General features: G+C 40.5%; 1 protein-coding gene across 1 annotated transcript in view; it reads left to right on the top strand.

The window, feature by feature from the left end:
* The first annotated feature begins 2,600 nt into the window (after positions 1-2,600).
* Eif2s3 (eukaryotic translation initiation factor 2 subunit gamma) overlaps positions 2,601-22,181 on the top strand; it is a 28,539-nt gene continuing 8,958 nt past the window's right edge. Inside the window, exons 1-10 of the mRNA XM_034485091.2 lie at positions 2,601-2,752; positions 3,506-3,569; positions 10,944-11,071; positions 11,161-11,282; positions 13,727-13,821; positions 14,771-14,929; positions 16,170-16,304; positions 17,972-18,066; positions 19,193-19,337; positions 22,078-22,181. The exon at positions 22,078-22,181 is cut by the window's right edge and continues 66 nt beyond it. Coding sequence (XP_034340982.1) covers positions 2,684-2,752; positions 3,506-3,569; positions 10,944-11,071; positions 11,161-11,282; positions 13,727-13,821; positions 14,771-14,929; positions 16,170-16,304; positions 17,972-18,066; positions 19,193-19,337; positions 22,078-22,181 — 1,116 coding nt within the window. The 5' untranslated portion in view covers positions 2,601-2,683. The remainder of the gene's footprint in view (positions 2,753-3,505; positions 3,570-10,943; positions 11,072-11,160; positions 11,283-13,726; positions 13,822-14,770; positions 14,930-16,169; positions 16,305-17,971; positions 18,067-19,192; positions 19,338-22,077) is intronic.

The following is a 22,181-nucleotide window of genomic DNA, read 5'->3' as shown; positions in this document are numbered from 1 at the left end:
GATCAGAAGACAACTTGTGACAACTGGCCTTGCTTGGTGGCAGGCACTGTTACCCACTCAGTCATCTTTGTAGTCCCACTGAAATATTTCTACTATCAAAAAGTCTACAATGATAAATCACATTCTCCTATTTTCTATAAATTTAAAAGTTTATTGTTCTACAAATCACATATCTAGAGACTCATTCTGTTAAAATTCCTAATTACCTGGGTTTTAGTATATTCATAAAGGAAGAACAATCATCACTGCACAAGACTCCATACCATTTTCTTCATCAATTTTTTGAGACTTCACTTTTTTCTATGCAATTTTCTCTGTGCATAGCCCTGGCTGGCCTTGAAATTGTGATCCTCTTGTTTCACCCCATCAAATTCAGAAGTTACAGATTCTGACTATTATGCCTGACTTGCCGCTTTTCCTTTTCTTCTTTTTTTCTTTGGTATTGAGAATTGAATCCAGGGCCTCACAAATGCTCTATTGACTGAGCTGTATCCTTTCTGAGTTTCTGCCTGGGCCTCCTGAATGCTGAGATTTTGAGGGCTCCATCACACACAGAAAAACACTTTGGGGGGGGGGGGTGCTAAAGACAGGGTTTCTGTGTGTCATCCTGGTTATCACAATATAGACCAGGCTGGCCTCGAAGTCAGAGATCTGCCTGCCTCTTCCTCCTTAGTGCTGGGATTAAAGATGTGTGCCACCACTGCCTGTCCAAGCATCACTTCTTTTTAACTGATGGTGAAAGATACTTTAATTGACTGCTATAGCTATTTAGAATGCAAAATAAAACAAAAAACTGAATATAAGATTAAAATCAAAAAAGGTAAAGGTAATGCCTGGCAGTGGTGGCGCATGCCTTAAACCCCAGCACTTAGGAGGCAGAGGCAGGCGGATTTCTGAGTTCGTGGCCAGCCTGGTCTACAGAGTGAGTTCCAGGACAGCCAGGGCTACACAGAGAAACCCTGTCTCGAAAAACCAAAAAAAAAAAAAAAAAAAAAAAAAAAAAAAAAAAAAAAAAAAGTAAAGGTATAAGGTTAAAGAGGGGAGCTATCCCGGTGGCTCACACCTTTAACCCCAGCACTTGAGAGTCAGTTAGTGGATCTCCATTAATTTTAGGCCAGCCAAGTCCTATACAGTGAGACTCTGTCTCAAACAACAACAAAAGGTAAAGCCAAGTAAAATAACTTCACTAGATAGAATACATTTTGGTTTCTGCCATTACTTTAAAAAAAAAAAAAAAAAAAAAAAAAGATTTCTCTTTTGCACCAGAAGAGGGCACTCGATCTCATTAGGCACTCGATCCCATTACAGATAGTTATGAGCATGTGTCTAGGAATTGAACTCAGGACCTCTGGAAAAGTAATTATTGCTCTTACTAAGTCATCTCTCCAGCCCCCTGCCCCCGTCATTGCTTAAGAACTATGTTCTTAGCTTTGTTTTATTTGTTGCTGTTGTTTTTTAGTTTTATGTACATAAGTACACCGTAGCTGTCTTCAGACACACCAGAAGAGGGCATCAGATCCCATTACAGATGGTTGTGAGGCACCATGTGGCTACTGGGAATTGAACTCAGGACCTCCGGAAGAGCCGTCAGTGCTCTTAACCGCTGAGCCATCTCTCCAATCCTCTTCGGACTGTTTTTAAGACAGCATCTCTATACACAGCCCAGGTTGGCCAGTTCCTGCTTCTGCCTCCTGAGTGCGGAGATTACGTAGGAGCCAGCACTCACAGAAAACATCACTTATTTTTAACACAAGAGGAAAAATAAGATGTCAAAGATATTTAAATTTTTAATGATTTTTTTTCTAATGGAGGGTTTCCTAGGTTCGGCTTCAGAAAAAAAAAATCTGTGGACACCCGGCTTCCAGGCTACATTCACGAGGATACAGACTAATGTAACCACCACCTCACTGGCCTTAGAAATTTCTCCTGCGAATGAGGGGGTGGGGTGGGGGTGGGGGGTGGGGTGTCGGACTTTCCTCCTCAGACAGTAAGTCCTTGAGCCCTTCCCCAGATCTCCGAGCGAGGGCGCTCTGTGCTCGCTCGCTGTGGATCGCTCGGCTTGAGCATGGCCAGTTTAGCACGCGGTGCGGTCCAGAGCTCCAGCAAGGCGGAAGAGGACCCCAAGCGATATCGCTCTATTAGATTATAGAAATAGGTAAAACAAATAAATTAATGGAATAAAACAAAAGAGACATTTCCACTTTCTGATTTACACCCAAATGTAAAGATGCCCAGACGCTGGAAAGTTCTTCCGGCAAGCACAAAAAAAAAAAAAAAAAAAAAAAAAAAAAAAAAAAAAAAAAAAAAAAAAACAAAAACAAAAAAAAAAACCGGAAACGGAAATGGTTTCTCTGTCCTGCGCGCAGTGTCACATTGATAACCTTCCCCCCAAGGGGACTTTCTTGAGGCTGCCCTGAGTTTTGCCTGCACAAAAATGTAATAGGACTGAAAACGGATACATTCCGAAACTTTGTATCATGTTTTCGAGTAAGGTCGCTCGGAGTTTCAGTGCAAATTAAAACAGAGAGAAGTCCAAGCAGTAAGGTCAGTGCTGCATTTGCCATTCTTTTTATCAGGTCTGTGCCGCAGTCTGCCTTCCGGCCGCTTCTCCTTCGCCCCGCCCAAGGGGGGCCTACGTTATGTCAGGCGTCAGCCGAGCATTTTTCTTTTCTCTCTGAGCAAGATGGCTGGGGGTGAGGTTGGAGTGACTCTCGGGCAGCCACATCTTTCCCGACAGGATCTCGCCACATTGGTGAGGTCTCGATTTGCGGCGGGAATGGCACAATGAGCTTGGGGAGTGGGGTTGGGTTATTGGAGGACCTGTAGATGAGGCAATTCCCCGGGTGGCTGGAGCATGGGGTAAAGGAGATATCCTAGAGCTGGAACCTCTAAAGCCTTAGACTCCAAGGCGTGCATGCCAGCTCCACCGCCAGTAACTTGTCTACTTCCCAAACTGGTGAACGATTGTGAAACTTGGAATTTCTGGAGTTAAGCTTTGATAATTAAGATGATTAATATAGCGTAGAGTGTATGTTTAGCATCCACACAGCCCTGAGTTCCATCTGGAGAGGCACATGCCTGTAATCTTAGCACTTAGGAGATGAAAATAGGAAGATTAGAAAATAAAGGACATTCTTGGCTACGAAATCTAGTTGGAGGCCAGTATGAGACTAACGAGATTGTTTAAAGTCATTAAGGTTTAAGTCTGTAAAGGATTGGAAACTGGACTACACTGTTCACTGTATTGGACACTTGAGGACTTGCTATGACTCCAGGATTAGGTGGCCTTTCGTCTCCAGACCTCTCTTAGTGAGTGAACTTGTGTGACAATGATGGATTTACAGTCTTCCCAGTCTTAACAGCATGTTAAGGGGAAAAGGAAAAGACACTTTAGCAGGAGACGAGAGCTGTTTATACGAGGCATAAAGTTGTACCTGAGGAATATAAAGTCAAGGGAAAACTTGTGGCTTGTGTTGATTATATTTCACAATATATTTCATTGCAGGATGTTACCAAGCTGACACCACTTTCACATGAAGTTATCAGCAGACAAGCTACAATTAATATTGGTAAGATAGCTTGAAGACTTGACTTAGAAGTAATTTTAACCTCTCCTTTTGTGTAATTCATTGAGTGATGTGGACATTTATTTGGAAATTGTCCGGAGCAGGTCTGTGTATAAGAAGAATTCGTGGAGTACTTGTGAACAAAATACTGCTACTTTTTTTGAGATAGATGTATGAAAGAAAAGTTTAATACTACAAGGCAGTATGTAATCATTCAGTAGTGAATTGGGAGGTGAAAATGCATTTTCTTGCCATGCAGGACAGTTTATAGAAGGTTTTATTTGCTATATAAGCTATAATTAAGTCGAATTCTTTCCTCCTTAATTGGCACCTAGAACTGTTGAGGTATATTGCTTGAGTATAAAATATGGTATGGCTGGGGTTTTGTTGTTGGATTTGGAGAGGAGGTGAGACAGGCTTGCTATTGAAAGGTCCGGGACTCCCCAAAAAGGGGTCCACTTAAGTCACAGGATAACACGCACCCAAAGGACACACGAGAGACCGTCTTGCTGTAAAATACATGAGGTGGTTTATTAAATCAGAGCTCTGGGCCAGCCCATATCCCCATATCTCACATAGGGGATAGAGGGACTGACCCCGTGGCTCAGGGGCATAGCGCTTATATATGGGCGGGGTAGGGAAAAATCGAACTTTCGCGAGGGTGCACAGGATTGGTTGTTTTACCTCTTTTGAACACTAGTAGGCCGTACCATGGGGCAGGGTGTAGTTCTTCCCTTGGCCAGTCAGTTTCTGGGATGTTCTTAACAGGCCTTTGTACTGTAACTTCCCCCTCCTCTGTAACTAATTAGATGGACCCAAACCTGCTGGCAGGTGCTTTTCTGCCCAAGGTCTAAGGCGAAAAATTTACACATATTTCATAAGATGGCCTTTATAATTTTTCACTCTACATCCCCACCTCTTCCAATTTGGTTATGTTTTTAATCATAAAAACTCAATTATTAATAAGTCTATTTTCAACTCTATTTTTTCTGATTTGGATCTTTAGAAAAGTTTAAACTCCAGTATCATAATTATCATTTTCTTGACCCAAAGTCTTACATTGGTGGCGCAACACAAAAAGGTGAACAGCATTTATTATTTTTTTTTTTTTTAACAAAAGTTACTAATCTATTTAAAATGTAGGGGCCTATGGTTAAAAGCAAATGTAAAATCACAAGTGGTCCAGTAAGGGAGGATTGAACCAACTCTCAATTTAACATTGTTGTGCCTCTCTGTGTCTCTGGTGTAACCTTTCTCTGAATTTACTCTCTGGTCACTTTTGAATGGTCTACATAATAGTAATATTTTTCTTAGAGCAGCACACAGACTTTTTCCTTTAAGAAACAGCAAGTCTAGTAACAACTTAACTTTGTTGCTGACTATTCTAGGGCTCTCAAATCTATATCAGTGGCAGCTCTCAGCTGATGAAAATAATGAGGTGTCTGTATCAATGTAGTTACACCTGTCTCTATACCTATGGCCACTCCTAGTCACAATGTAACAGCTAGAGTCAAGGAAAATAGGCTCTCTGCAGAATCATCTAGGGTGTATCTCAAACTCAGTTCAAGAGTACCTGCGGGAACTAGCTGGACAAGTATATAATAATCTTTGACTGCAAGCTCACCATTTATCAATCTTAGGAACTAAGTATCTGTTAACAGGGCTTCTCGGGCTCTATTTTATTTGCTAGGTGTCTCGAAACATTTCTATTGCTTTGGAACACACTCTCAAAGTTGTCCTCTGACTTTTACACATTTTGTGGCACAAAGCTGTCTACATATATATAAAATCACATATATAATAAAGAGAAATTGTAAAAGGAACAAATCCATATAACTCTAGATTCACATTTCAACTTCAATCTTGTAATTACAAGCTGTCATTTAACCTTGGGTGTATATACCCTAAGCCCTACCCTCTAAGGCAGCATTACCCCAGTGTCTCTAGGGTGGGATGTCTCAGGAGTCAAGGCCTGCAGTTCTTTAGTCTTGTAGGATAGCAGGCAACCTTGAGCTAAACAGCAGGAGGTTGATCTGGCATCTGGATGTTCAGGCACGTGCGTTGGTAGATTCCAAGGAGGTCCGATGGTCAGCAGCACCAGGAAGTCTCTTAGTAGCCTGAAGAATCATTTCTCACACAAAAGGGACATTCTGGGCGTGGAACAAGGACAAGGGACACTCTAGCCAGCGCCAGTTCCCAAGGGTAGTTTAATTTTAGGGTCCTGTATATTTTTTCTACCTGTCCTGAGCTTTAAAGACAATATAAACATTGGATCTTTAATTCCTGACTTACCTTAAAACTGCTCTCTGATCTAATTACCTAGGACACTTGAAACCTCGAGAAGGTCCCTATGCTAGGCTGTTTTCTCCTAGGTATTTCTTATCTACTCTAAGTCTTATTATTTCTCTTATACGCTTTAAGTCTCTTGGCGGCTTGGTTGTATTTATATCTTAAGAGTCCATCTGTGTATTTAGCCTGGTAAATCCTTTGCTTTCTGGGGAGTATAGTTCTCCCTTCTTGTGTGCACCATTGTCTCTTTTTCTCTGGATAGTATCTGGCAGGATGGCTAGCAATCTGAGTTCTTTTTCTTACTCTGTGCTTTAAGTGAGGCCATCTCTTAGGCCCACAACTGGAACAGGCTGGAACAAGACACTTGATCTGTCCGGTTATTGCCTCAGGCCACTGAGTCTCCTCTCTTTTGGTGTCCTGGGCAACGAGTACTCACAGTTGCTGGCTTCATCAGGGTTTCCTCTCTTGGTATGTAGTCCTGCAGACATGGGCTGTGGCAAAAGCATACCTGTTGTCCATGCAGATGTTAGTCTTCTTGTCAGCCCCAAGTTCCAAGGTTGTTCTCTGCACCGATGATCTCAGGGGTGGGGAGTCAGTCCAGATGACATTTGTGTCCACCACAGTAGTGCTGGCTTGCCTCTGACCAGCATGGAGAAAACTGCTCCCGTCTGTAAAGCACGTTACCTCGGCTCCTGGCTGGAGTCAGTAGGAGGAGCCTTTCCTCTACCTGTGAGTTCTTGTCAGTTAGTTGCAGCCTGTCTGGGCCCCAATCCTGGGGAGTAAGTCTCAACCCGACAGAGGGTAGGAACAGTCTAGGATGACCATAAATGAATGGGATACCCAGCCCATCTCTTAGTCCACCATTTTCGGGTAGTCCATAAATATATTTTGGCCCATTGGCCTGGAAGAGGACCCTGTCTATCTTAATTGCTGTCTCCACACAGAGCTAATATCTTTATTATCTGGGATGTTTTTCAAGGCCTGGGATTTCTTGGCCCTGGCTTCTATTTGTTAGGGCACTCTTGGACCCGAAGCTGGCTCCTTCACTCGCAATGTGCACACTGGTCTTTTTTAAAAGGACTTTCTTATCTGCCTTTGATTAGAGTCCCTCTTCTCTGCTTTCTGTAAATTCTTTCCCTGTCACCTTTCTTTTTCTTCCTCTCTCTAGACTTTTTATCTTTTCCACTCTTTTCCTCTAGACTTTCACAGCAACTTACAGTAAACCTTTTATCTTCTAATCTCTTCTCTATTCTTTTCTTTTAGACTTTCCCAGCAACTTCTCTCTACTCCTTAACCTTCTCTCACTTGCTATTATCACCAATAATTTTAACCCTGTCTATGATCCCATCTATCTTATCTTTCTTTTTTTTTTTTCCTTTTTCCCTGATATAGTATAGTATATTTCCTAAATCTTTCAATGACTCATTTTGTAGTCTCTCTAGCCTCTGAAGTCTTGTCTACACTGACAGAATGTCTCTAGCTCTCTCAAGATCTGTCAATGGAATCTGGCATGGGCCTTTGGGTGTCCCTTACCTTCTGTAACCCACTGTTGACCACAGCCTGATCAATTGACACAGCCTGATCAAACATGGGGTCCCCATGTTTGAGGGAACATTCTTTCGGTGTCTTCTCTTGTTCTCTACTCCTGAAGGCCAGAACCTACAAGGGTCTTATGGAAGAAAGGCTCTTATCTTTTTTATTACTTTGATCACCTGTAAAAGCAGTAAATAGTCTTTTAGGACTCTGTACAGACTAATGTATCTGTGAGGCTGCATGACTGTTGTTCATATCACACTAGAGACCACAACCTAATTTAGTCTGTAAACAGTACCTTGTCCACAGGTGTAACGTGAGCTCACCTCTGAAGCTCTAAGAAAGAAATCAAATCAGAACAAATAGCCTTATCTGTAGCATTTCACAGTAAGAACTATTACGATGTTAAAGGTTTACACAGTATTAACAATTTTTAAAAGGCAACTTGAGTTACATTTGACACTTATTTGAATTTAGCTTGTAACAAAATAGAAACTTTGGTCATAGTTATATAAAAACCTTTTAAAGAATTATTTCTGATTAGAAAATTGTTTTAGAAGTGATATATAACAAGAACGATAAAGTAAACATTTTTAACATATAAGCACAAGTCTTTACCACCTTTTTAATTTTATCTTGTCTGAACTCTCATCTTTGAACCAAATCTTAATGAAAATCTCATATAAGTAATGAAATTGTCTCAAACACTAATGGCTAGAAAATCTATCGAAACTGAAGCCCATATATATATTTCTGACTCAGGACAGCCTATAACTTTTAAGCTGTAATTTTAGAAAAAAAAGCACTCTTTTACTTATTAAATTGGGAAAAATCATTATCAACTTTTTTATTCTATTGGTACCCTTCTCCTGGCCACAGAGTAGGGCGAACTATCAGTTTTTCTTGTGTAAATCAAGACTGTCTCACAAGTAAGTTTTAAACTAAATTAAGTAAGCGGTTTTAACCAGTTTTTTTCTTCTTTCTTTTTTTCTTTCTTTTTTTTTCCTTTTTCTACCCCGGCGACAGGGGAGGGGCCGGCAGCCATCTTGGCTGTAGTTCCCTAAGCCACAGGGCCTGCTGGGTAACGTAGTTTTTAGGTTGGACACCATCTTGGAAGTGTCTCTAGCAGACAATCACTCGCGACCCGTGACGTGAAGAATGGCCTGAAGGGTCGGCGCAAACCGCCTGTTTTCCCCGCCTATCCGTGTTTACACAGCCTGCCCTGCCCGCGTTCATTGTCAGCCCACCGGTCCTCTCGGCGGCGGGAGGGCGTCTCTCCGTGCCGCACATGCGGTGCCACGTGGCGCACGGTGATTGATTGGGCTCTTTCTCCCCAGCGTGCAGCCGCGGGGAGTGGCTGCCACATCGCATTAAAAAGAAACTCAAAACAACATATAGACAACATATAGACAAAGGACATTAATATTAAAACATAGTCATCCGCGTCTAGGCTTAAACAACCAGCTAAACTCGAGTCACAACGGGAAAAGCGTCCACAACCATCTCCCGTGCAGGGAGCACTCCAGCTCCTTCGTACTGGGACATCTCCCAGATATTTGCAGCTTCAGGCCATTGGACCTCTCGGTCTCACAACAGCAGCTGACAGAAACTAGAATCAAACCAGAAAACAGAATCGGCAGCACACCCATTGGACCTCACGATCACACAATGGCAGCTGCCAGAAAAACGGAACCAGAACAGAAAACAGATGCAGCGGCAGGTGCACCCAAATATACCTCACTCACACAGACACACAGACAGTACACAGACTTAAACCCACCTCCAAGGGGTCTTCGGAAGTCCTGGGGTAGCTGCGTAAGCCTGGACGAAAGTTTCCCGGTCAGGGAACCAAGATGAAAGGTCCGGGACTCCCCAAAAAGGGGTCCACTTAAGTCACAGGATAACACGCACCCAAAGGACACACGAGAGACCGTCTTGCTGTAAAATACATGAGGTGGTTTATTATATCAGAGCTCTGGGCCAGCCCATATCCCCATATCTCACATAGGGGATAGAGGGACTGACCTCGTGGCTCAGGGGCATAGCGCTTATATATGGGTGGGGTGGGGAAAAATCGAACTTTCGCGCGGGTGCACAGGATTGGTTGTTTTACCTTTTTTGAACACTAGCAGGCCGTACCATGGGGCAGGGTGTAGTTCTTCCCTTGGCCAGTCAGTTTCTGGGATGTTCTTAACAGGCCTTTGTACTGTAACTTCCCCCTCCTCTGTAACTAATTAGATGGACCCAAACCTGCTGGCAGGTGCTTTTCTGCCCAAGGTCTAAGGCGAAAAATTTACACATATTTCATAAGATGGCCTTTATAATAATTTTTCACTCTACACTATGTATTCTGTCTAGCTATTCTATGTGGACTGCCTAGCTTGGCATTCACTATCTCGTCTGGGCTGACTTTTAACTCAAGGCAATCCTCTTGACTCAGACTTCTGAGATTATAAGTATCAGACTATAATAATAATTATTAGTAGTATCAGACTACTAAGATTATAAGTGTGTTCCTTTTTGTGTTATTGTATCAGAGTTTGTCATATTAACTGGGTGCGTACTTGAATCTTTCTTTGGTGTTTTTGTTTTGTTTGGGGGCGTGATTTTAGGGGTTTTGTTTTGAAATAGTAGGAGTATATAAAATGAATCTGAATAATTTTTCAATCAGGATAATAACATTTCAAGTGAACATTTAAACATATCTTAAGTTTTATGACATCTCCCTACATTGTCCAGGCTGGCCTCAAATCCTGCTTCTTCCTCCCAAGTATATACTCTACTAAAACTGGTCTGAGAAGATTTATAATGTGTGGAAATCAAGACAACTTTCTAGAATTGGTTCTCTCCCTTTACTATAGGTTTTGGGTATTGAAATCTGGTCCAAAGGCATTTGTGACAAATGTTTTTACCTGTTGAGCCATTTTAATGACAGTTTAGGGATTTATTTTCTTTTTTTAAAAAAATAAGAGTATGTTTTTCATTTTAATCCCAGGTGTGGGATATGGGGCCTGCTTCAGATTATCCACAGAAGCTTTAGCAGAGGTGTGATTTTTGCTAGCTGCAGATAGTTTCTATGATTGTGTGATGTTTGAAATTCTGGGGACTTTTCAGGGGGGTACATAAATGATAGGGCCCTGAGACTCTGGGTTAGTAGTTGCTAGTCTCTGTTGGTTGTGATTTGTTAAGTATTTGTGCGCAAAGAAGAAATTAAATATCTGACGAGCTCAAACTTGCCCCCAAGGAACTTGGACCTTGATGCCCCTAATTAGCAGGAGGTAGTCTAACAATAATGTTGACCCTTTTCCAACCTCAGCTTTATTCTGTGATCTACTCGGAGGTGGTTAAAGGGGCGGGGAAGGGTGGAAAAGGGAGAGAGAAGAATCCACAAAGTAGCCAGAGACAGCCACAAAACATGACATCATCAGCCCTCTCACTGTTGGATTTACATTGATGTTTATGGTTAGAGTTTTAAGGTTTTTGACTCAACACTCTTTGAAAAAATATTTGGTGTACTTGAATGCATGAGTTAATTTTGTTGTCTTTTGTTAATAGGTACAATTGGTCATGTAGCTCATGGGAAGTCAACTGTGGTGAAGGCTATTTCTGGAGTTCACACTGTCAGATTCAAAAATGAGCTAGAAAGAAACATTACCATCAAGCTTGGATATGCTAATGCTAAGGTGATCCATGTACAATGAAACAAAAACCATTTAAGTTTAATTTCTGCATAAGTAACAAATCAAATCTATTTGTTTCTTTTTTCTTATAGATTTATAAACTTGATGACCCAAGTTGTCCTAGACCAGAATGTTATAGATCATGTGGAAGTAGTACACCAGATGAATTTCCTACAGACATTCCAGGGACCAAAGGGAACTTCAAATTAGTCAGGTAACTTTTATGCTTAAATCACTGTTTTGTGCGTTTTGAAGCACTTAAGATACTGAACACTGCCTGTTCTGGAACTCTCTATAGACCAGATTCACCTTGGATTTAGAGTACCTCCCAAGTGCTAGGATTAAAGGTGTATGTCACAACTACTTGGCTGATAATGGGCTTGTTTCCCAACAGTTTTCTGAATATGATTTCACATGTTGGTTCTTTACCAGAGGGTGCTGTTATCTAGTTACTAACATCTTTGGGGATTGTAAACTCATAAGACCATTTTAGATCAAGGACAGAGTGAGATAATCATCTCGGACCCAAAATTTAGGGAGGAAAGGGAAGCTAATAAATCTCAATAATCAAGATACTTTAATACAGTTATTTTTTTTTTAATTCATTCAACTTTTATTAGCAGTGCTGTTTTGCTTGCATGTATGTTTGTATAAGGGTGCCAGATCCCTAACTGGAGTTACAGACAGTTGTGAGCTGCCACGTGGGTGCCAGGAATTAAACCCAGGCCCTGTGGAAGAGCAGCCAATGCTCTTAACCGCTGAGCCATCTCTCCAGCCCCACTTTAGTGCAATTTTTAAAATTAATTCAGAAAATTGTACTGAATAGGATATTGAAATTCTGTTTTATTTAGATAGGGTCTCAATATGTAGCCCTGGCTAGCCTGAAACCCAGAGAAACCCCACCTGCCTTTGTTTCCTTCCCAGTGCTGGGATTAAAGGCTTATACCACCATACCTGGCTCACTGTTTTCTCCTACAAAGTTGGATTGGGGTTTTATTAAAGGTATTTTAGTATACATGTTAGACACTTAGATGAAGAGGAAGTGCTCAGAAAAACACACACTCTAGGATGTGGGGATGGTCTTTCAAAAAAGTTACCAGTATCAGAACTTTAAAGACCAGCCATGTTTCTGATTGGCTTCTGTGTGACTTGTTATGTTTGTTTGTAGTGACAATTTTGGAGTTTTGGTTTCTTTAAAAGAATATGTTTTCATTTTAGTCCCAGGTATGGGATATGGGGCTGCTTCAGATTGTGCACAGCAGCTGACTATGATTTGCCTCCTGCTCTAGCAGGGGCTTGATTTTACCAGCTACAGATAGTTTCTGCAGTTGTGTGACATTTGGAATCCTGGCGACTTTTCACAGGGTATATGAATGTTGTGCCCTGAGAGGCTCTGATTGTTTGTTGTTGGTTACAGTTTAAGTATTCGTACACAAAGAAGAAATAACAAGAAGAAATTAGGTATCCTGATGTCGAAGAACAAACTTGCCCAAAGGAACTGGACACTCCCAAATAAGCAGGAAATTGGCTAACAACATCACCCTCTTTCTGACCCCTGGCTTTATCCAGGGATCTTTTCTTTCTTCCCTCTATCATTTTTTTTTTTCTCATCTAGTGTTGGGGTGAAATGGGTAGAAGAAAGAACACACAAAGTAGCAAAGACCACCTACATTTTTTTTTGGTATGGTTTGGTTTTTATAGACAGGGTTTCTTTGTGTAGGCCTGGCTGTCCATGAACTCAGAAATCCTATCCAAGTATTGAATTTAAATTTTTTTCTTTATCACTGTGGCTTGCATCAAAGGCCCACTATGTTAGCAGGCCAATGTTTTACCACTGATTTATATTTCAGGGTCTGTTTTTACTGTTTAGGCATCCCCTTAAAATGTGCACCTGAGGTATCTTTTATCTTACTCTGGTCCTAGATACTTCTGGTCAAAGATTCTTCTTTTGTAACATGCAAAATGTTTTCTGCTTTGTGGGCCTTAGAGTCTCTGTTATAAGTACTTATCTCTTACAAAAGCACACATAAACTGTATGTTCATATCTGAGTCTGTGGTGGGCCAAATCTGAGGCCCATAGTTTTCTGATCCTTGATCCTGGTTTTAGATAATGGCAGTGTGAGCATACATTTTTGTTCTTTTTAAAATTGTGACTCTAGGGCTGGAGAGCTGACTCTGTAGCCAAGAACATTTATTCTTATTCAGAGAACTGGAGTTCAGTTGTTTGACAGTCATGACTGCTGGTAACTCCAGGTCCAGGGGATCTGATGCCCTCTTCTGTCTTCTGAAAGATTAAAATAAGACCCGACAAGCAAATTCTTACAAAGTCATGACTCTGAGTGCCTTAATTTTAAAGTCATGCTGCCTCTCACTTCAGGTACACAATTCTAGTTTTTCAGGGATAGTGGTATTTTGGACAAAGTGTTTTTTCAAATGAAAAGCCTCATTCTGTCTTTTTTCATATTTATTATTAATAACTATATGTATGTGTTTGTCTGGTTGTGCTTACCTATGCACCAGTACCTGTAGAAGCCACAAGCATCAGACCCAAAGTCTATAAACACCAAGTCTTAGAACCATTTTATAACATTAAGAAATCTATAGTTTGCTAATGGTTTTGATTGATCTTAAGACTGATTGTTATTTCTCAATTGTTAGGCATGTTTCCTTTGTTGACTGTCCTGGCCATGATATTTTGATGGCTACAATGCTGAACGGTGCAGCAGTGATGGACGCAGCTCTTCTGTTGATAGGTAAAATCATGAGACTGGAGAACAACTCTTGGGTGGAATATTTCAGGAAGAACTGAAACCTTGGGAGGCCATGTCCATTAGCTAAGAGAGGCATAACTAAAAATAGGACATGCAGGATGCCATTTCCTCCTAACGTACCGTGAACAAAATACCGAGCAAAAGACTCCTGGACTTTATGGATTCTGAGAAGTCTTATAGCATCCTAAACAGAATATGGTGTGGTTTCACATCTTATTTCCATTTAGAATTTGTGTTAAAGCATATTATGGGTTGTCCCTCCATGTAGATGATCTATTTATAGTAATTGCCGTGATCTAGTAAACATGCGAGTTTTCAGAGTTAATGCTGTGTTTCCTTATGTATGCTGTTAAGAGATTTGACAGGTATAAATGTATTTTTAGGTATACAAGAGGATATTTGTTGTACAGGACGCATGAACAGACTGAGGGGGGTAGTTAGCATGCTGAGCAAAATTTGCCCATTGTGGAGTACTGTTGCTTGTCTTCACAGCACACGTTTTTAAGGAGTAGCCTTGAGCTTAAGCCTCCTCATAAGAGCTTGACTGTAATAGAACATTCATAGACTAGATTGAGCTAGAAGTCCTAAAAGCTCTTAAAGACACTCTTGTTCGTCAGAAGCTTCTTGCTAAGGAGGACTGTGGAAGCTGCAGTGAATGAAAATACAGGGTAAAGCAGCAGAGTTGACAGTAGAATATGTACATAAATGTAAAGTTTACCATTTTATCACGTAAAGGGTACAACTCCATGAGAGAAAGTACATTTAAAATTTCATCACCACAAAAGTGAACACCCTGACTGTTCAGCAGTCACTACCCAATTACACTCAGTCCAGCCCCTCACAACTAACAGTCTGCCTTCTGGTTTTGAAATTGAATGGTCTGGATATTTCTAGTCGTTCTTATGCGTGTTTTTTATTCTTTGTCAACTAGCTGGCAATGAATCATGCCCTCAGCCCCAGACTTCTGAACACCTGGCTGCCATAGAAATCATGAAACTCAAGCATATTTTGATCTTACAGAATAAAATTGATCTGGTAAAAGAAAGTCAGGCTAAGGAGCAATATGAGCAAATTCTCGCATTTGTGCAAGGTAAGAAGCTATAATAGCTAATGGATCAGAGCATCACCTTGAGAGAGGTAATGTACCTCATCTAAAACAAAGTAAATGGAGGTATCATAAGTGCTGCTTTTTCTACTCCCTACTTGCTGGGTTCCTGATAAGACTGTAACTAGCATTTCTAAATTTAATGTACAAAGTTAAAACTGAAGGTATATTTTGGAAATGCTATCAGATTTTTTTTTTTAACAGGTTTTCTCTTTATAGCCCTGGCTGTCCTGGAACTCATTCTGTAGACCAGGCCGGGCTTGAACTCAGAAATCTGCCTGTCTCTGCCTCCCAAGTGCTGGGATTAAAGGCATGCGCCACCACCACCCCCCGGCAGATTACATGTTTTAAATCCCAGGGGCTTAGTTTATATGTCAACAGCAGAGTGCTTGCCTGGTGTATACAGGGCAATTCACGTCACTGCCTCCCAGGGGAAAAAAAAGATCTTAGTAAAATGAATAAAAAAATTTAAAAGCAGTCTTTCTACTGGGCCTTATGGCACATGCCTTTAATCCCAGCATCCTAGAGGCATGGGAAGGCAGACCTCCAACTTCAAGGCCAGCTTGTTGGTGTGTATAGCTAGTTCCAGGCCAGCAAGGACTATATAGAGACCCTGTCTCAAAAAACAAAAGAGTGATCTTTACAGAGTTCCTTTCTTTAGTAGCAGTGTGCGGTCCACTTTCAGAGAGGACATGATGCATGTTGCTGTTGACATTTGATTATTTTTTAGCCTTTTCTTATTGGGAACCCAGTTCTAATATGAAAAAGAATGATCTACTTTGATTAAAATCTATTTATTTTTGAGCTATTTTTTGACCAGTTTACTTGATGAAAAAAATATATATACCAGCCAGTCTTTGATTATCAGAGTCTGTAATTTTCTCTTGACATTTATGGGAAGGTTAATTACATGTTAGAAATCTTTTAGCTGGTAAAGTGCTCTTTCCCAGGAGTGTTCATGTTTTATTCCTTAAACACATAGCATTTTGCCTTTGTTAAATAGACCCATTGAAGTAATTTTAGCAGTTTTCCCCTTATAGAAAAATAACTTATTTTGGGGAGTTAAACATAGAATAATGTAATCTTTCTAGACAGACCACTTTCTACTTGTTGACTGGCATTTGTGTGGAAATGTTTAGGCCTCTATTGGCTGTAATTACTTTATCTAACAGCTGTATAGACCAAGTTTTGTAAAACTCAAGGATTTTGACTTTTTGTTGTATAGGAACAGTAGCAGAAGGGGCACCAATTATTCCAATTTCTGCTCAGCTGAAGTATAATATTGAAGTCGTCTGTGAGTACATAGTGAAGAAAATACCAGTGCCCCCAAGAGACTTCACTTCAGAGCCCCGTCTCATTGGTAAGTGTCAGGAGTCGCATTTAACTGGATTCTTCTGTGTTTTTTATTAGTATTTTCTCTTTTTGCAGAGGTGGTGATAAATCCATAAAACCTATTTGAAATAATGTCTTGAGATTATACTGCTGGTTGACAGAGCCCTGAGTACAAAAGAAACCCTTTGTGTTGAGTATTTTAGGTGACCAATGTGAAGTAACACAATATTTTTTAGGGAATTATGAGCTGTTGAAATGTTATACTTTCAATACAAATGATGTCATTGTACCATCGCTGAAAAAACAATAGGCTTAATTTCACTGAGCTGTGGTTGCTGCTCAAAAATGTAGGAGCCTTTTCAAAGGCCTTTCCAGGTCTTCATTTAGAGTTGTTTGTATGATTGTTGGGGAATGTTCTTTTGGGTGATGTAAGATAAGTCATACAGTCTTACAATTGTTTGTTTTAAAAATAAATTTGTACTGTAGAAGCCATAAAATGCAAAAATTCTGTATATAAAATACCAAGCATGGTAGCAAACACCTGTAATCCCAAGCACTTGGGAGGCAGAGACAAGTGGATCTCTGAATTCAAGGTAGCCTCGTCTACAGGGTGAGGTCAAGTCAGTCAGGACTACATAGTGAGAACCTCTCTCTCTCTCCCCCCCCCCCACCCCACCAAAAAAAGTAAATAAAAAATGGCATACTGCATGTACCCAAGTACAGTCTTCTGTACACTCACTTCTTGATGACTTTTCTGGTGATGCTGGAGATGCCCAAAGCCTCGTACATGCTAGGCAAGGGCAGTGTCACTGATGTACATCCAGTCCTCTCCTGTGTGCCTTAAGTAATAATAGCTAATTTATTGTAAATACTATGTAAATAACGTGGATGCATAGGGGATAATGGCTCTCACAAAAAAAGGGGGTGGGGGAAGACTTTTGTGCTCATTACATAAGTTTTTTTTCTCCTTGGCTGGACAGAACCCTTAGATGTGAAGTGCAAGCCTTGTATCTGTTTTCTTTCCACCCAGGAACCATCTATGTATCTTTGGACCTGCAAGTGAAAGAAATATACACATACATACACAAGCTTATTTTAACATGCCTTACTAGTTCAGTGGCTGGGTACTTCTAAGTCTCCCAAGGCTGGCATGCTCTTCCTTCTGGTACTCCTGGCTCAACACCTTGTAAATCTACTTTGAACTTTGCTACCCAACATGCTTCTGGGCAGCCCTTCTTGGGGCTGCTTTCCCTTTACTCCTACATTTCAGATGACAATCCCCACCCCCCCCCCCACCCCCCAAGCTGTAAATCTGTTCCTTCTGTCTCTCCAGGGTCATGGTGATTCTCTTTGCTGCCTTCTCTTCCTCCCACCCAGCGACTACTTTTTTCTTAACAGTATATGAAACCCATCCCGGATTATTACATGTAATTTTAATATTAGTTTCAAATAGATGTATGATATTCGATGGTAGAGACACTTTTATAGTATTGATATACTAAAATAAACCATCTTTTAATGAACTTTCAAGCTATTTCTTTGGTTTTTTCCTATTACAAGTAGTACTTCAGCAAACATTAAAGCATTATCATTAGATTGTTTTTAGAAAAGTTGACTTGGAAAAGAATGTATCTTCTAAAGCTAAAATTAAAATACATAGAAATGGCTTTAATTTGTTTAAAATTTTTCTTTTAGTTATCAGGTCATTTGATGTCAACAAACCTGGCTGTGAAGTCGATGACCTTAAGGGAGGTGTGGCTGGTGGTAGTATTCTAAAAGGAGTGTTGAAGGTAAATCAAATTTGACTTGTTACTCTGTATATTTGTTTTATTGTGTGTGTGTGTATGTGTGTGTGTGTGTGTAAGTGCCCCAGTGCATAGTAAGACAACTTTTCAGGGCTTGATTCTATTTCCATCCAGTGTGTCTTTGGGATTGAACTCAGGTTATCAGGCTTGATAAGCACCTTTATCCTCTGGGCCAGCTCATCCGACCACCCTTATCTTAAACAGGGTGAACTCAAACTCAGAGATCCCCTTGCCTCTGCCTTCCAAGTGCTGGGACTAAAGGCATGCACCTCTATACCCAGTAAAAAAATAAGTTTTTTCGTGGTGTCTGGTATTGATTATGAATTTGGTATTGTCTTCGGAAGATGTCTGATCTCTAAATTTATAGTTATCTAGTGAATATGAAACATATTTTATGTAATAACAGGTTTGTTTATAATTTGCAACACTTGAGTGGCACTGATTTTTAAGTTTTTCTTTTAGATTCGTTTATTTCATAGATATGGATGTTTGTCTCCATCTTAGTAAAGAGGCCAGAAGAGGGTTATTGAATGCCCTGGAACTTAGAGGTGGTTGTGAGCTGTCATGTGGATAGGAACTGAACTCTGATCTTCTGCAGGAGCAGCAAGTGCTCTTTAACTGGAGAGACATCCATCTCTCCCAGGCCAGGTTTTTTCTTTTTTTAAAAAAAAAAAAAAAAAAAGCTGAGCATAGTAGTGCACACCTTTAAATCCAGAGGCAGAGCAGGCGGATCTCTGAGTTCAAGGACAGCCTGTTGTGCAGAGTGAGTTCCAGGATACCTAGGGCTACATAGAGAAATGCTGTCTCCAAAACCATATATGTGAGTGTGGTTTTTTTGTTTCTTTGCTTGTCTGTTTTTAAAGTAATTTTAAGCTGGCATGGTAGTGCACGGCTAGGGGGCAGAAACGGGCTGTGTCTGAATTCAAGGCCAGCCTCTTCTACCTGTTGAGTTGCAGGCCATGAAAATAATAAGTAAATAAAAGTACTAGTCTTAAAATTAGAGAAAAGATTGCCTTTTTAGTTTGGTTATAGTTTAGTTTCCCTGTTATAACATTGGTAGGCAAATAATAAATGTATTGTTCTATAATTCTTACCAATTATGTGTTTACAGGTAGGCCAGGAGATAGAAGTCAGACCTGGTATTGTCTCCAAAGACAGTGAAGGAAAACTCATGTGCAAACCAATCTTTTCCAAAATTGTGTCACTTTTTGCCGAACATAATGATCTTCAGTATGCTGCCCCAGGTGGTCTCATTGGTAAGGACTTTCCTTTCTTAGTTTATAGAGGTTCATTGTACATTTCATAGGAAAGATAGATAGGTTGTAAAGTTTGTTTGTTTTTACAGACTTCTTTATGTGTATGGGTTTATTTGCATATGTCTGTACAGCATATGTGTACCAATGCCCAGGAATGCCAAAGAGAGCATCAGACCAGCCTGAAACTAGAGTTTCAGAGGTGGTATGCTGCTTTGTGAGTTCTAGGAGCCAAACCCAAGCTTCTCTGCAGAGCAGCAAGTGCTCTTGATTACGAGACATTTCTCTACCTCCCTTTGGTTGTTTTTGTTGTGTGTGGGGGGGTGTGTTGATTTTTTATTAGCTTTGTTTTTTTTTGAGACAAAGTCTCTAGTCCTGGTTGGCCTCAAACTCACAAAGATCCACCTTCCTCTTTTTCCCAAGTGCTGATAGGAAAGGTATGCTCCACCACATCCAGTTTTAATTTTTTTAAGAAGTATTTATTTATTTATTTATTGTATATAAATAAACACTATAGCTGTTTTCAGACATACCAGAAGAGGACATCAGATCCCATTACAGATGGTTGTGAGCCACCATGTGGTTGCTGGGAATTGAACTCAGGACCTCTGGAAAAGCAGTCAGTGCTCTTAACCACTGAGCCATCTCTCCAGGTCATTTTAATTTTTGACATAGTCTCTTGCTATGTATTTTTGGCTAGGCTGGTACTCAAAGCAACCCTCTTGGATCAGCTTACCAGGTGGTAGACTAAAAGTATATTTTGGTGGAAGATACTTATTAGCAATAATAATTATTTCTGGCTATTGTTTTGGAAGTACAAGGGTTTAGAGTCTAGAACATGCTAAGCAGGTATGCTGCTACTAAGATATAGCCTTAGCCCTCTTTGTCTTTATTTTTTTAATTAGATTACTATTGGATTACTATTTATTTTTATGTATGTGGATAGAGTGTGTGTGTGTGTATCTTGTGTGTACACATATGCATGCGCGCGTGTGCACATGTGCATATGTGTGGTGTGTGTGTGTGCGCGCGCCCACAAAGATCAGAAGAAGGCATTGAATCCCAAGACTAAAGTTACAGACAATAAAAAAAAAAGTTGTGAGCTGTCCTGTGGGTACTGGAAATTGAACCTGAATCCTCTGGAAAAGTAGCCAGTGCTCTTAATCACTGAGCAGACTCTCGAGCCTCACTGTTTCCTTTTGAGAAAGGATCTCACAAGATTACCCAGGCTGAGCTTAAACTTCACTCACTGCACTTCAGGCTGAGCCTCACTATCTCCAATGCCTGGAATTTCAGGTCTGTGCGCTGTGCCTGGCACAATGTAAGTGGCCTAGCACTCAAAACACTAACTATAGGTGGTTTGTTTGGGGATTCTGGCCTTGAATTCCTTATTCAAATGGTCCTCAAGTAACTAGGACTACAGTTTTTCACCAGTGTGCCTGGCTTATCATTACTGTTTGGTCACACTTTTGGAGTTCCTTTTTATGTGTGTTTTGCAAATTTAAAGTTACTCGAAAATGTCAGATATGCTCACATTGATGTGAGAATTAAACATAAAAAACCCAAAAACCTTCCACCTAGGCATGGTAGTGAGTACCTATAGTCTCCCAGACTTGGGAGTCTGAAGCAGGAAGATTGCCTTTAGCACAGAGGGTTAAGACGAGTGTGGGCAAATTATCAAACTGGAGATACAAGACCTTACTCAGGTAAAAGATCCTGTCCCGAGCAAGTCAGAAGAAAATTGAGGTAGAGGGTAAATCAAATAAGAGCTTCTACCAGGTGGGAATTACTAAAATGACTTAAGGGTTTTTAAATTTCTTAAAATTACTTTTCTATTGCTGAGAAAAAAAACAAGATTCAAAATGCACCTTTGGACTAAAGAAAATGTGCACAATTCATTTTTCTCTTCTGTCATGTAATTAAAAGTTTACTGTAAGGACCAGAGATGTGTCTCAGTGGTTAGGAATGTCACTGCTTTTGCAGAGGTCTGAATTTAAGAGCATCTCTCAACCACCTGGCAAGCTCCAGGAGAGCCAGGTGCCACACTTAACCTACGGAGAGCCACACACAGCTAGATACATATACACATAGCTTAAATATAAAAAATAAGGGCCTGAAGAGATAGCTCCATGTTTAAAAGCTCTTCCAGAGGACCCAGTTTCTAGTACTTTAAACAGCTCCACAAGTCTGAAACTCTTTACATGGTGTATGTCGCCCTCTTCTGGTTTCTGTGGGTACTACATGCACATGGTGCTCTTGGATGCATCAAAACAGGGGAGGGGGGACGACCTTATCTTTAAAAAATTAAGAGAGAATAAGTTCTTTTTTAAAAGGCTTGTTCTTATTTCCACTGAAAATTTAAATTTAAGTGAAAGGTGTGGTGGCCTTTAAATCCCAGGCAAATCCCGGGTAGATCTCTAAGTTGGAGGCCAGCCTCACCTACATGTTAGGAGCCTGTCTGAAAAAGAATGCTGCACAGTGGCGGCGCACGCCTTTAATCCCAGTATTCAGGAGGCAGAGGCAGGCAGATCTCTGAGTGTGAGGTCAACCTGATCTACAGAGAAACCATGTCTTGAAAAACCAAAAACAAATTAAAATAGAACAAGTATTTTGTCATGCTTACCATCTATGTATGAAAATGGAAGTATGTGTGAAAGGGTGTCAGTTCTTAACTAGACTTTGAAGTAAATCATCCCAAGGATATTTTACATAATAAGGCTACATGCATTGTACTTTATATTAGGGGTTGGAACAAAGATCGACCCCACTTTGTGCAGAGCTGACAGAATGGTGGGACAAGTGCTTGGTGCAGTTGGAGCTTTACCTGAAATATTCACAGAACTGGAA

This window comes from Arvicanthis niloticus, chromosome X, assembly GCF_011762505.2.
Source record: "Arvicanthis niloticus isolate mArvNil1 chromosome X, mArvNil1.pat.X, whole genome shotgun sequence".
NCBI classification, from domain to species: Eukaryota; Metazoa; Chordata; class Mammalia; order Rodentia; family Muridae; genus Arvicanthis; species Arvicanthis niloticus.
This window is presented reverse-complemented; position numbering and strand designations above follow the sequence as displayed.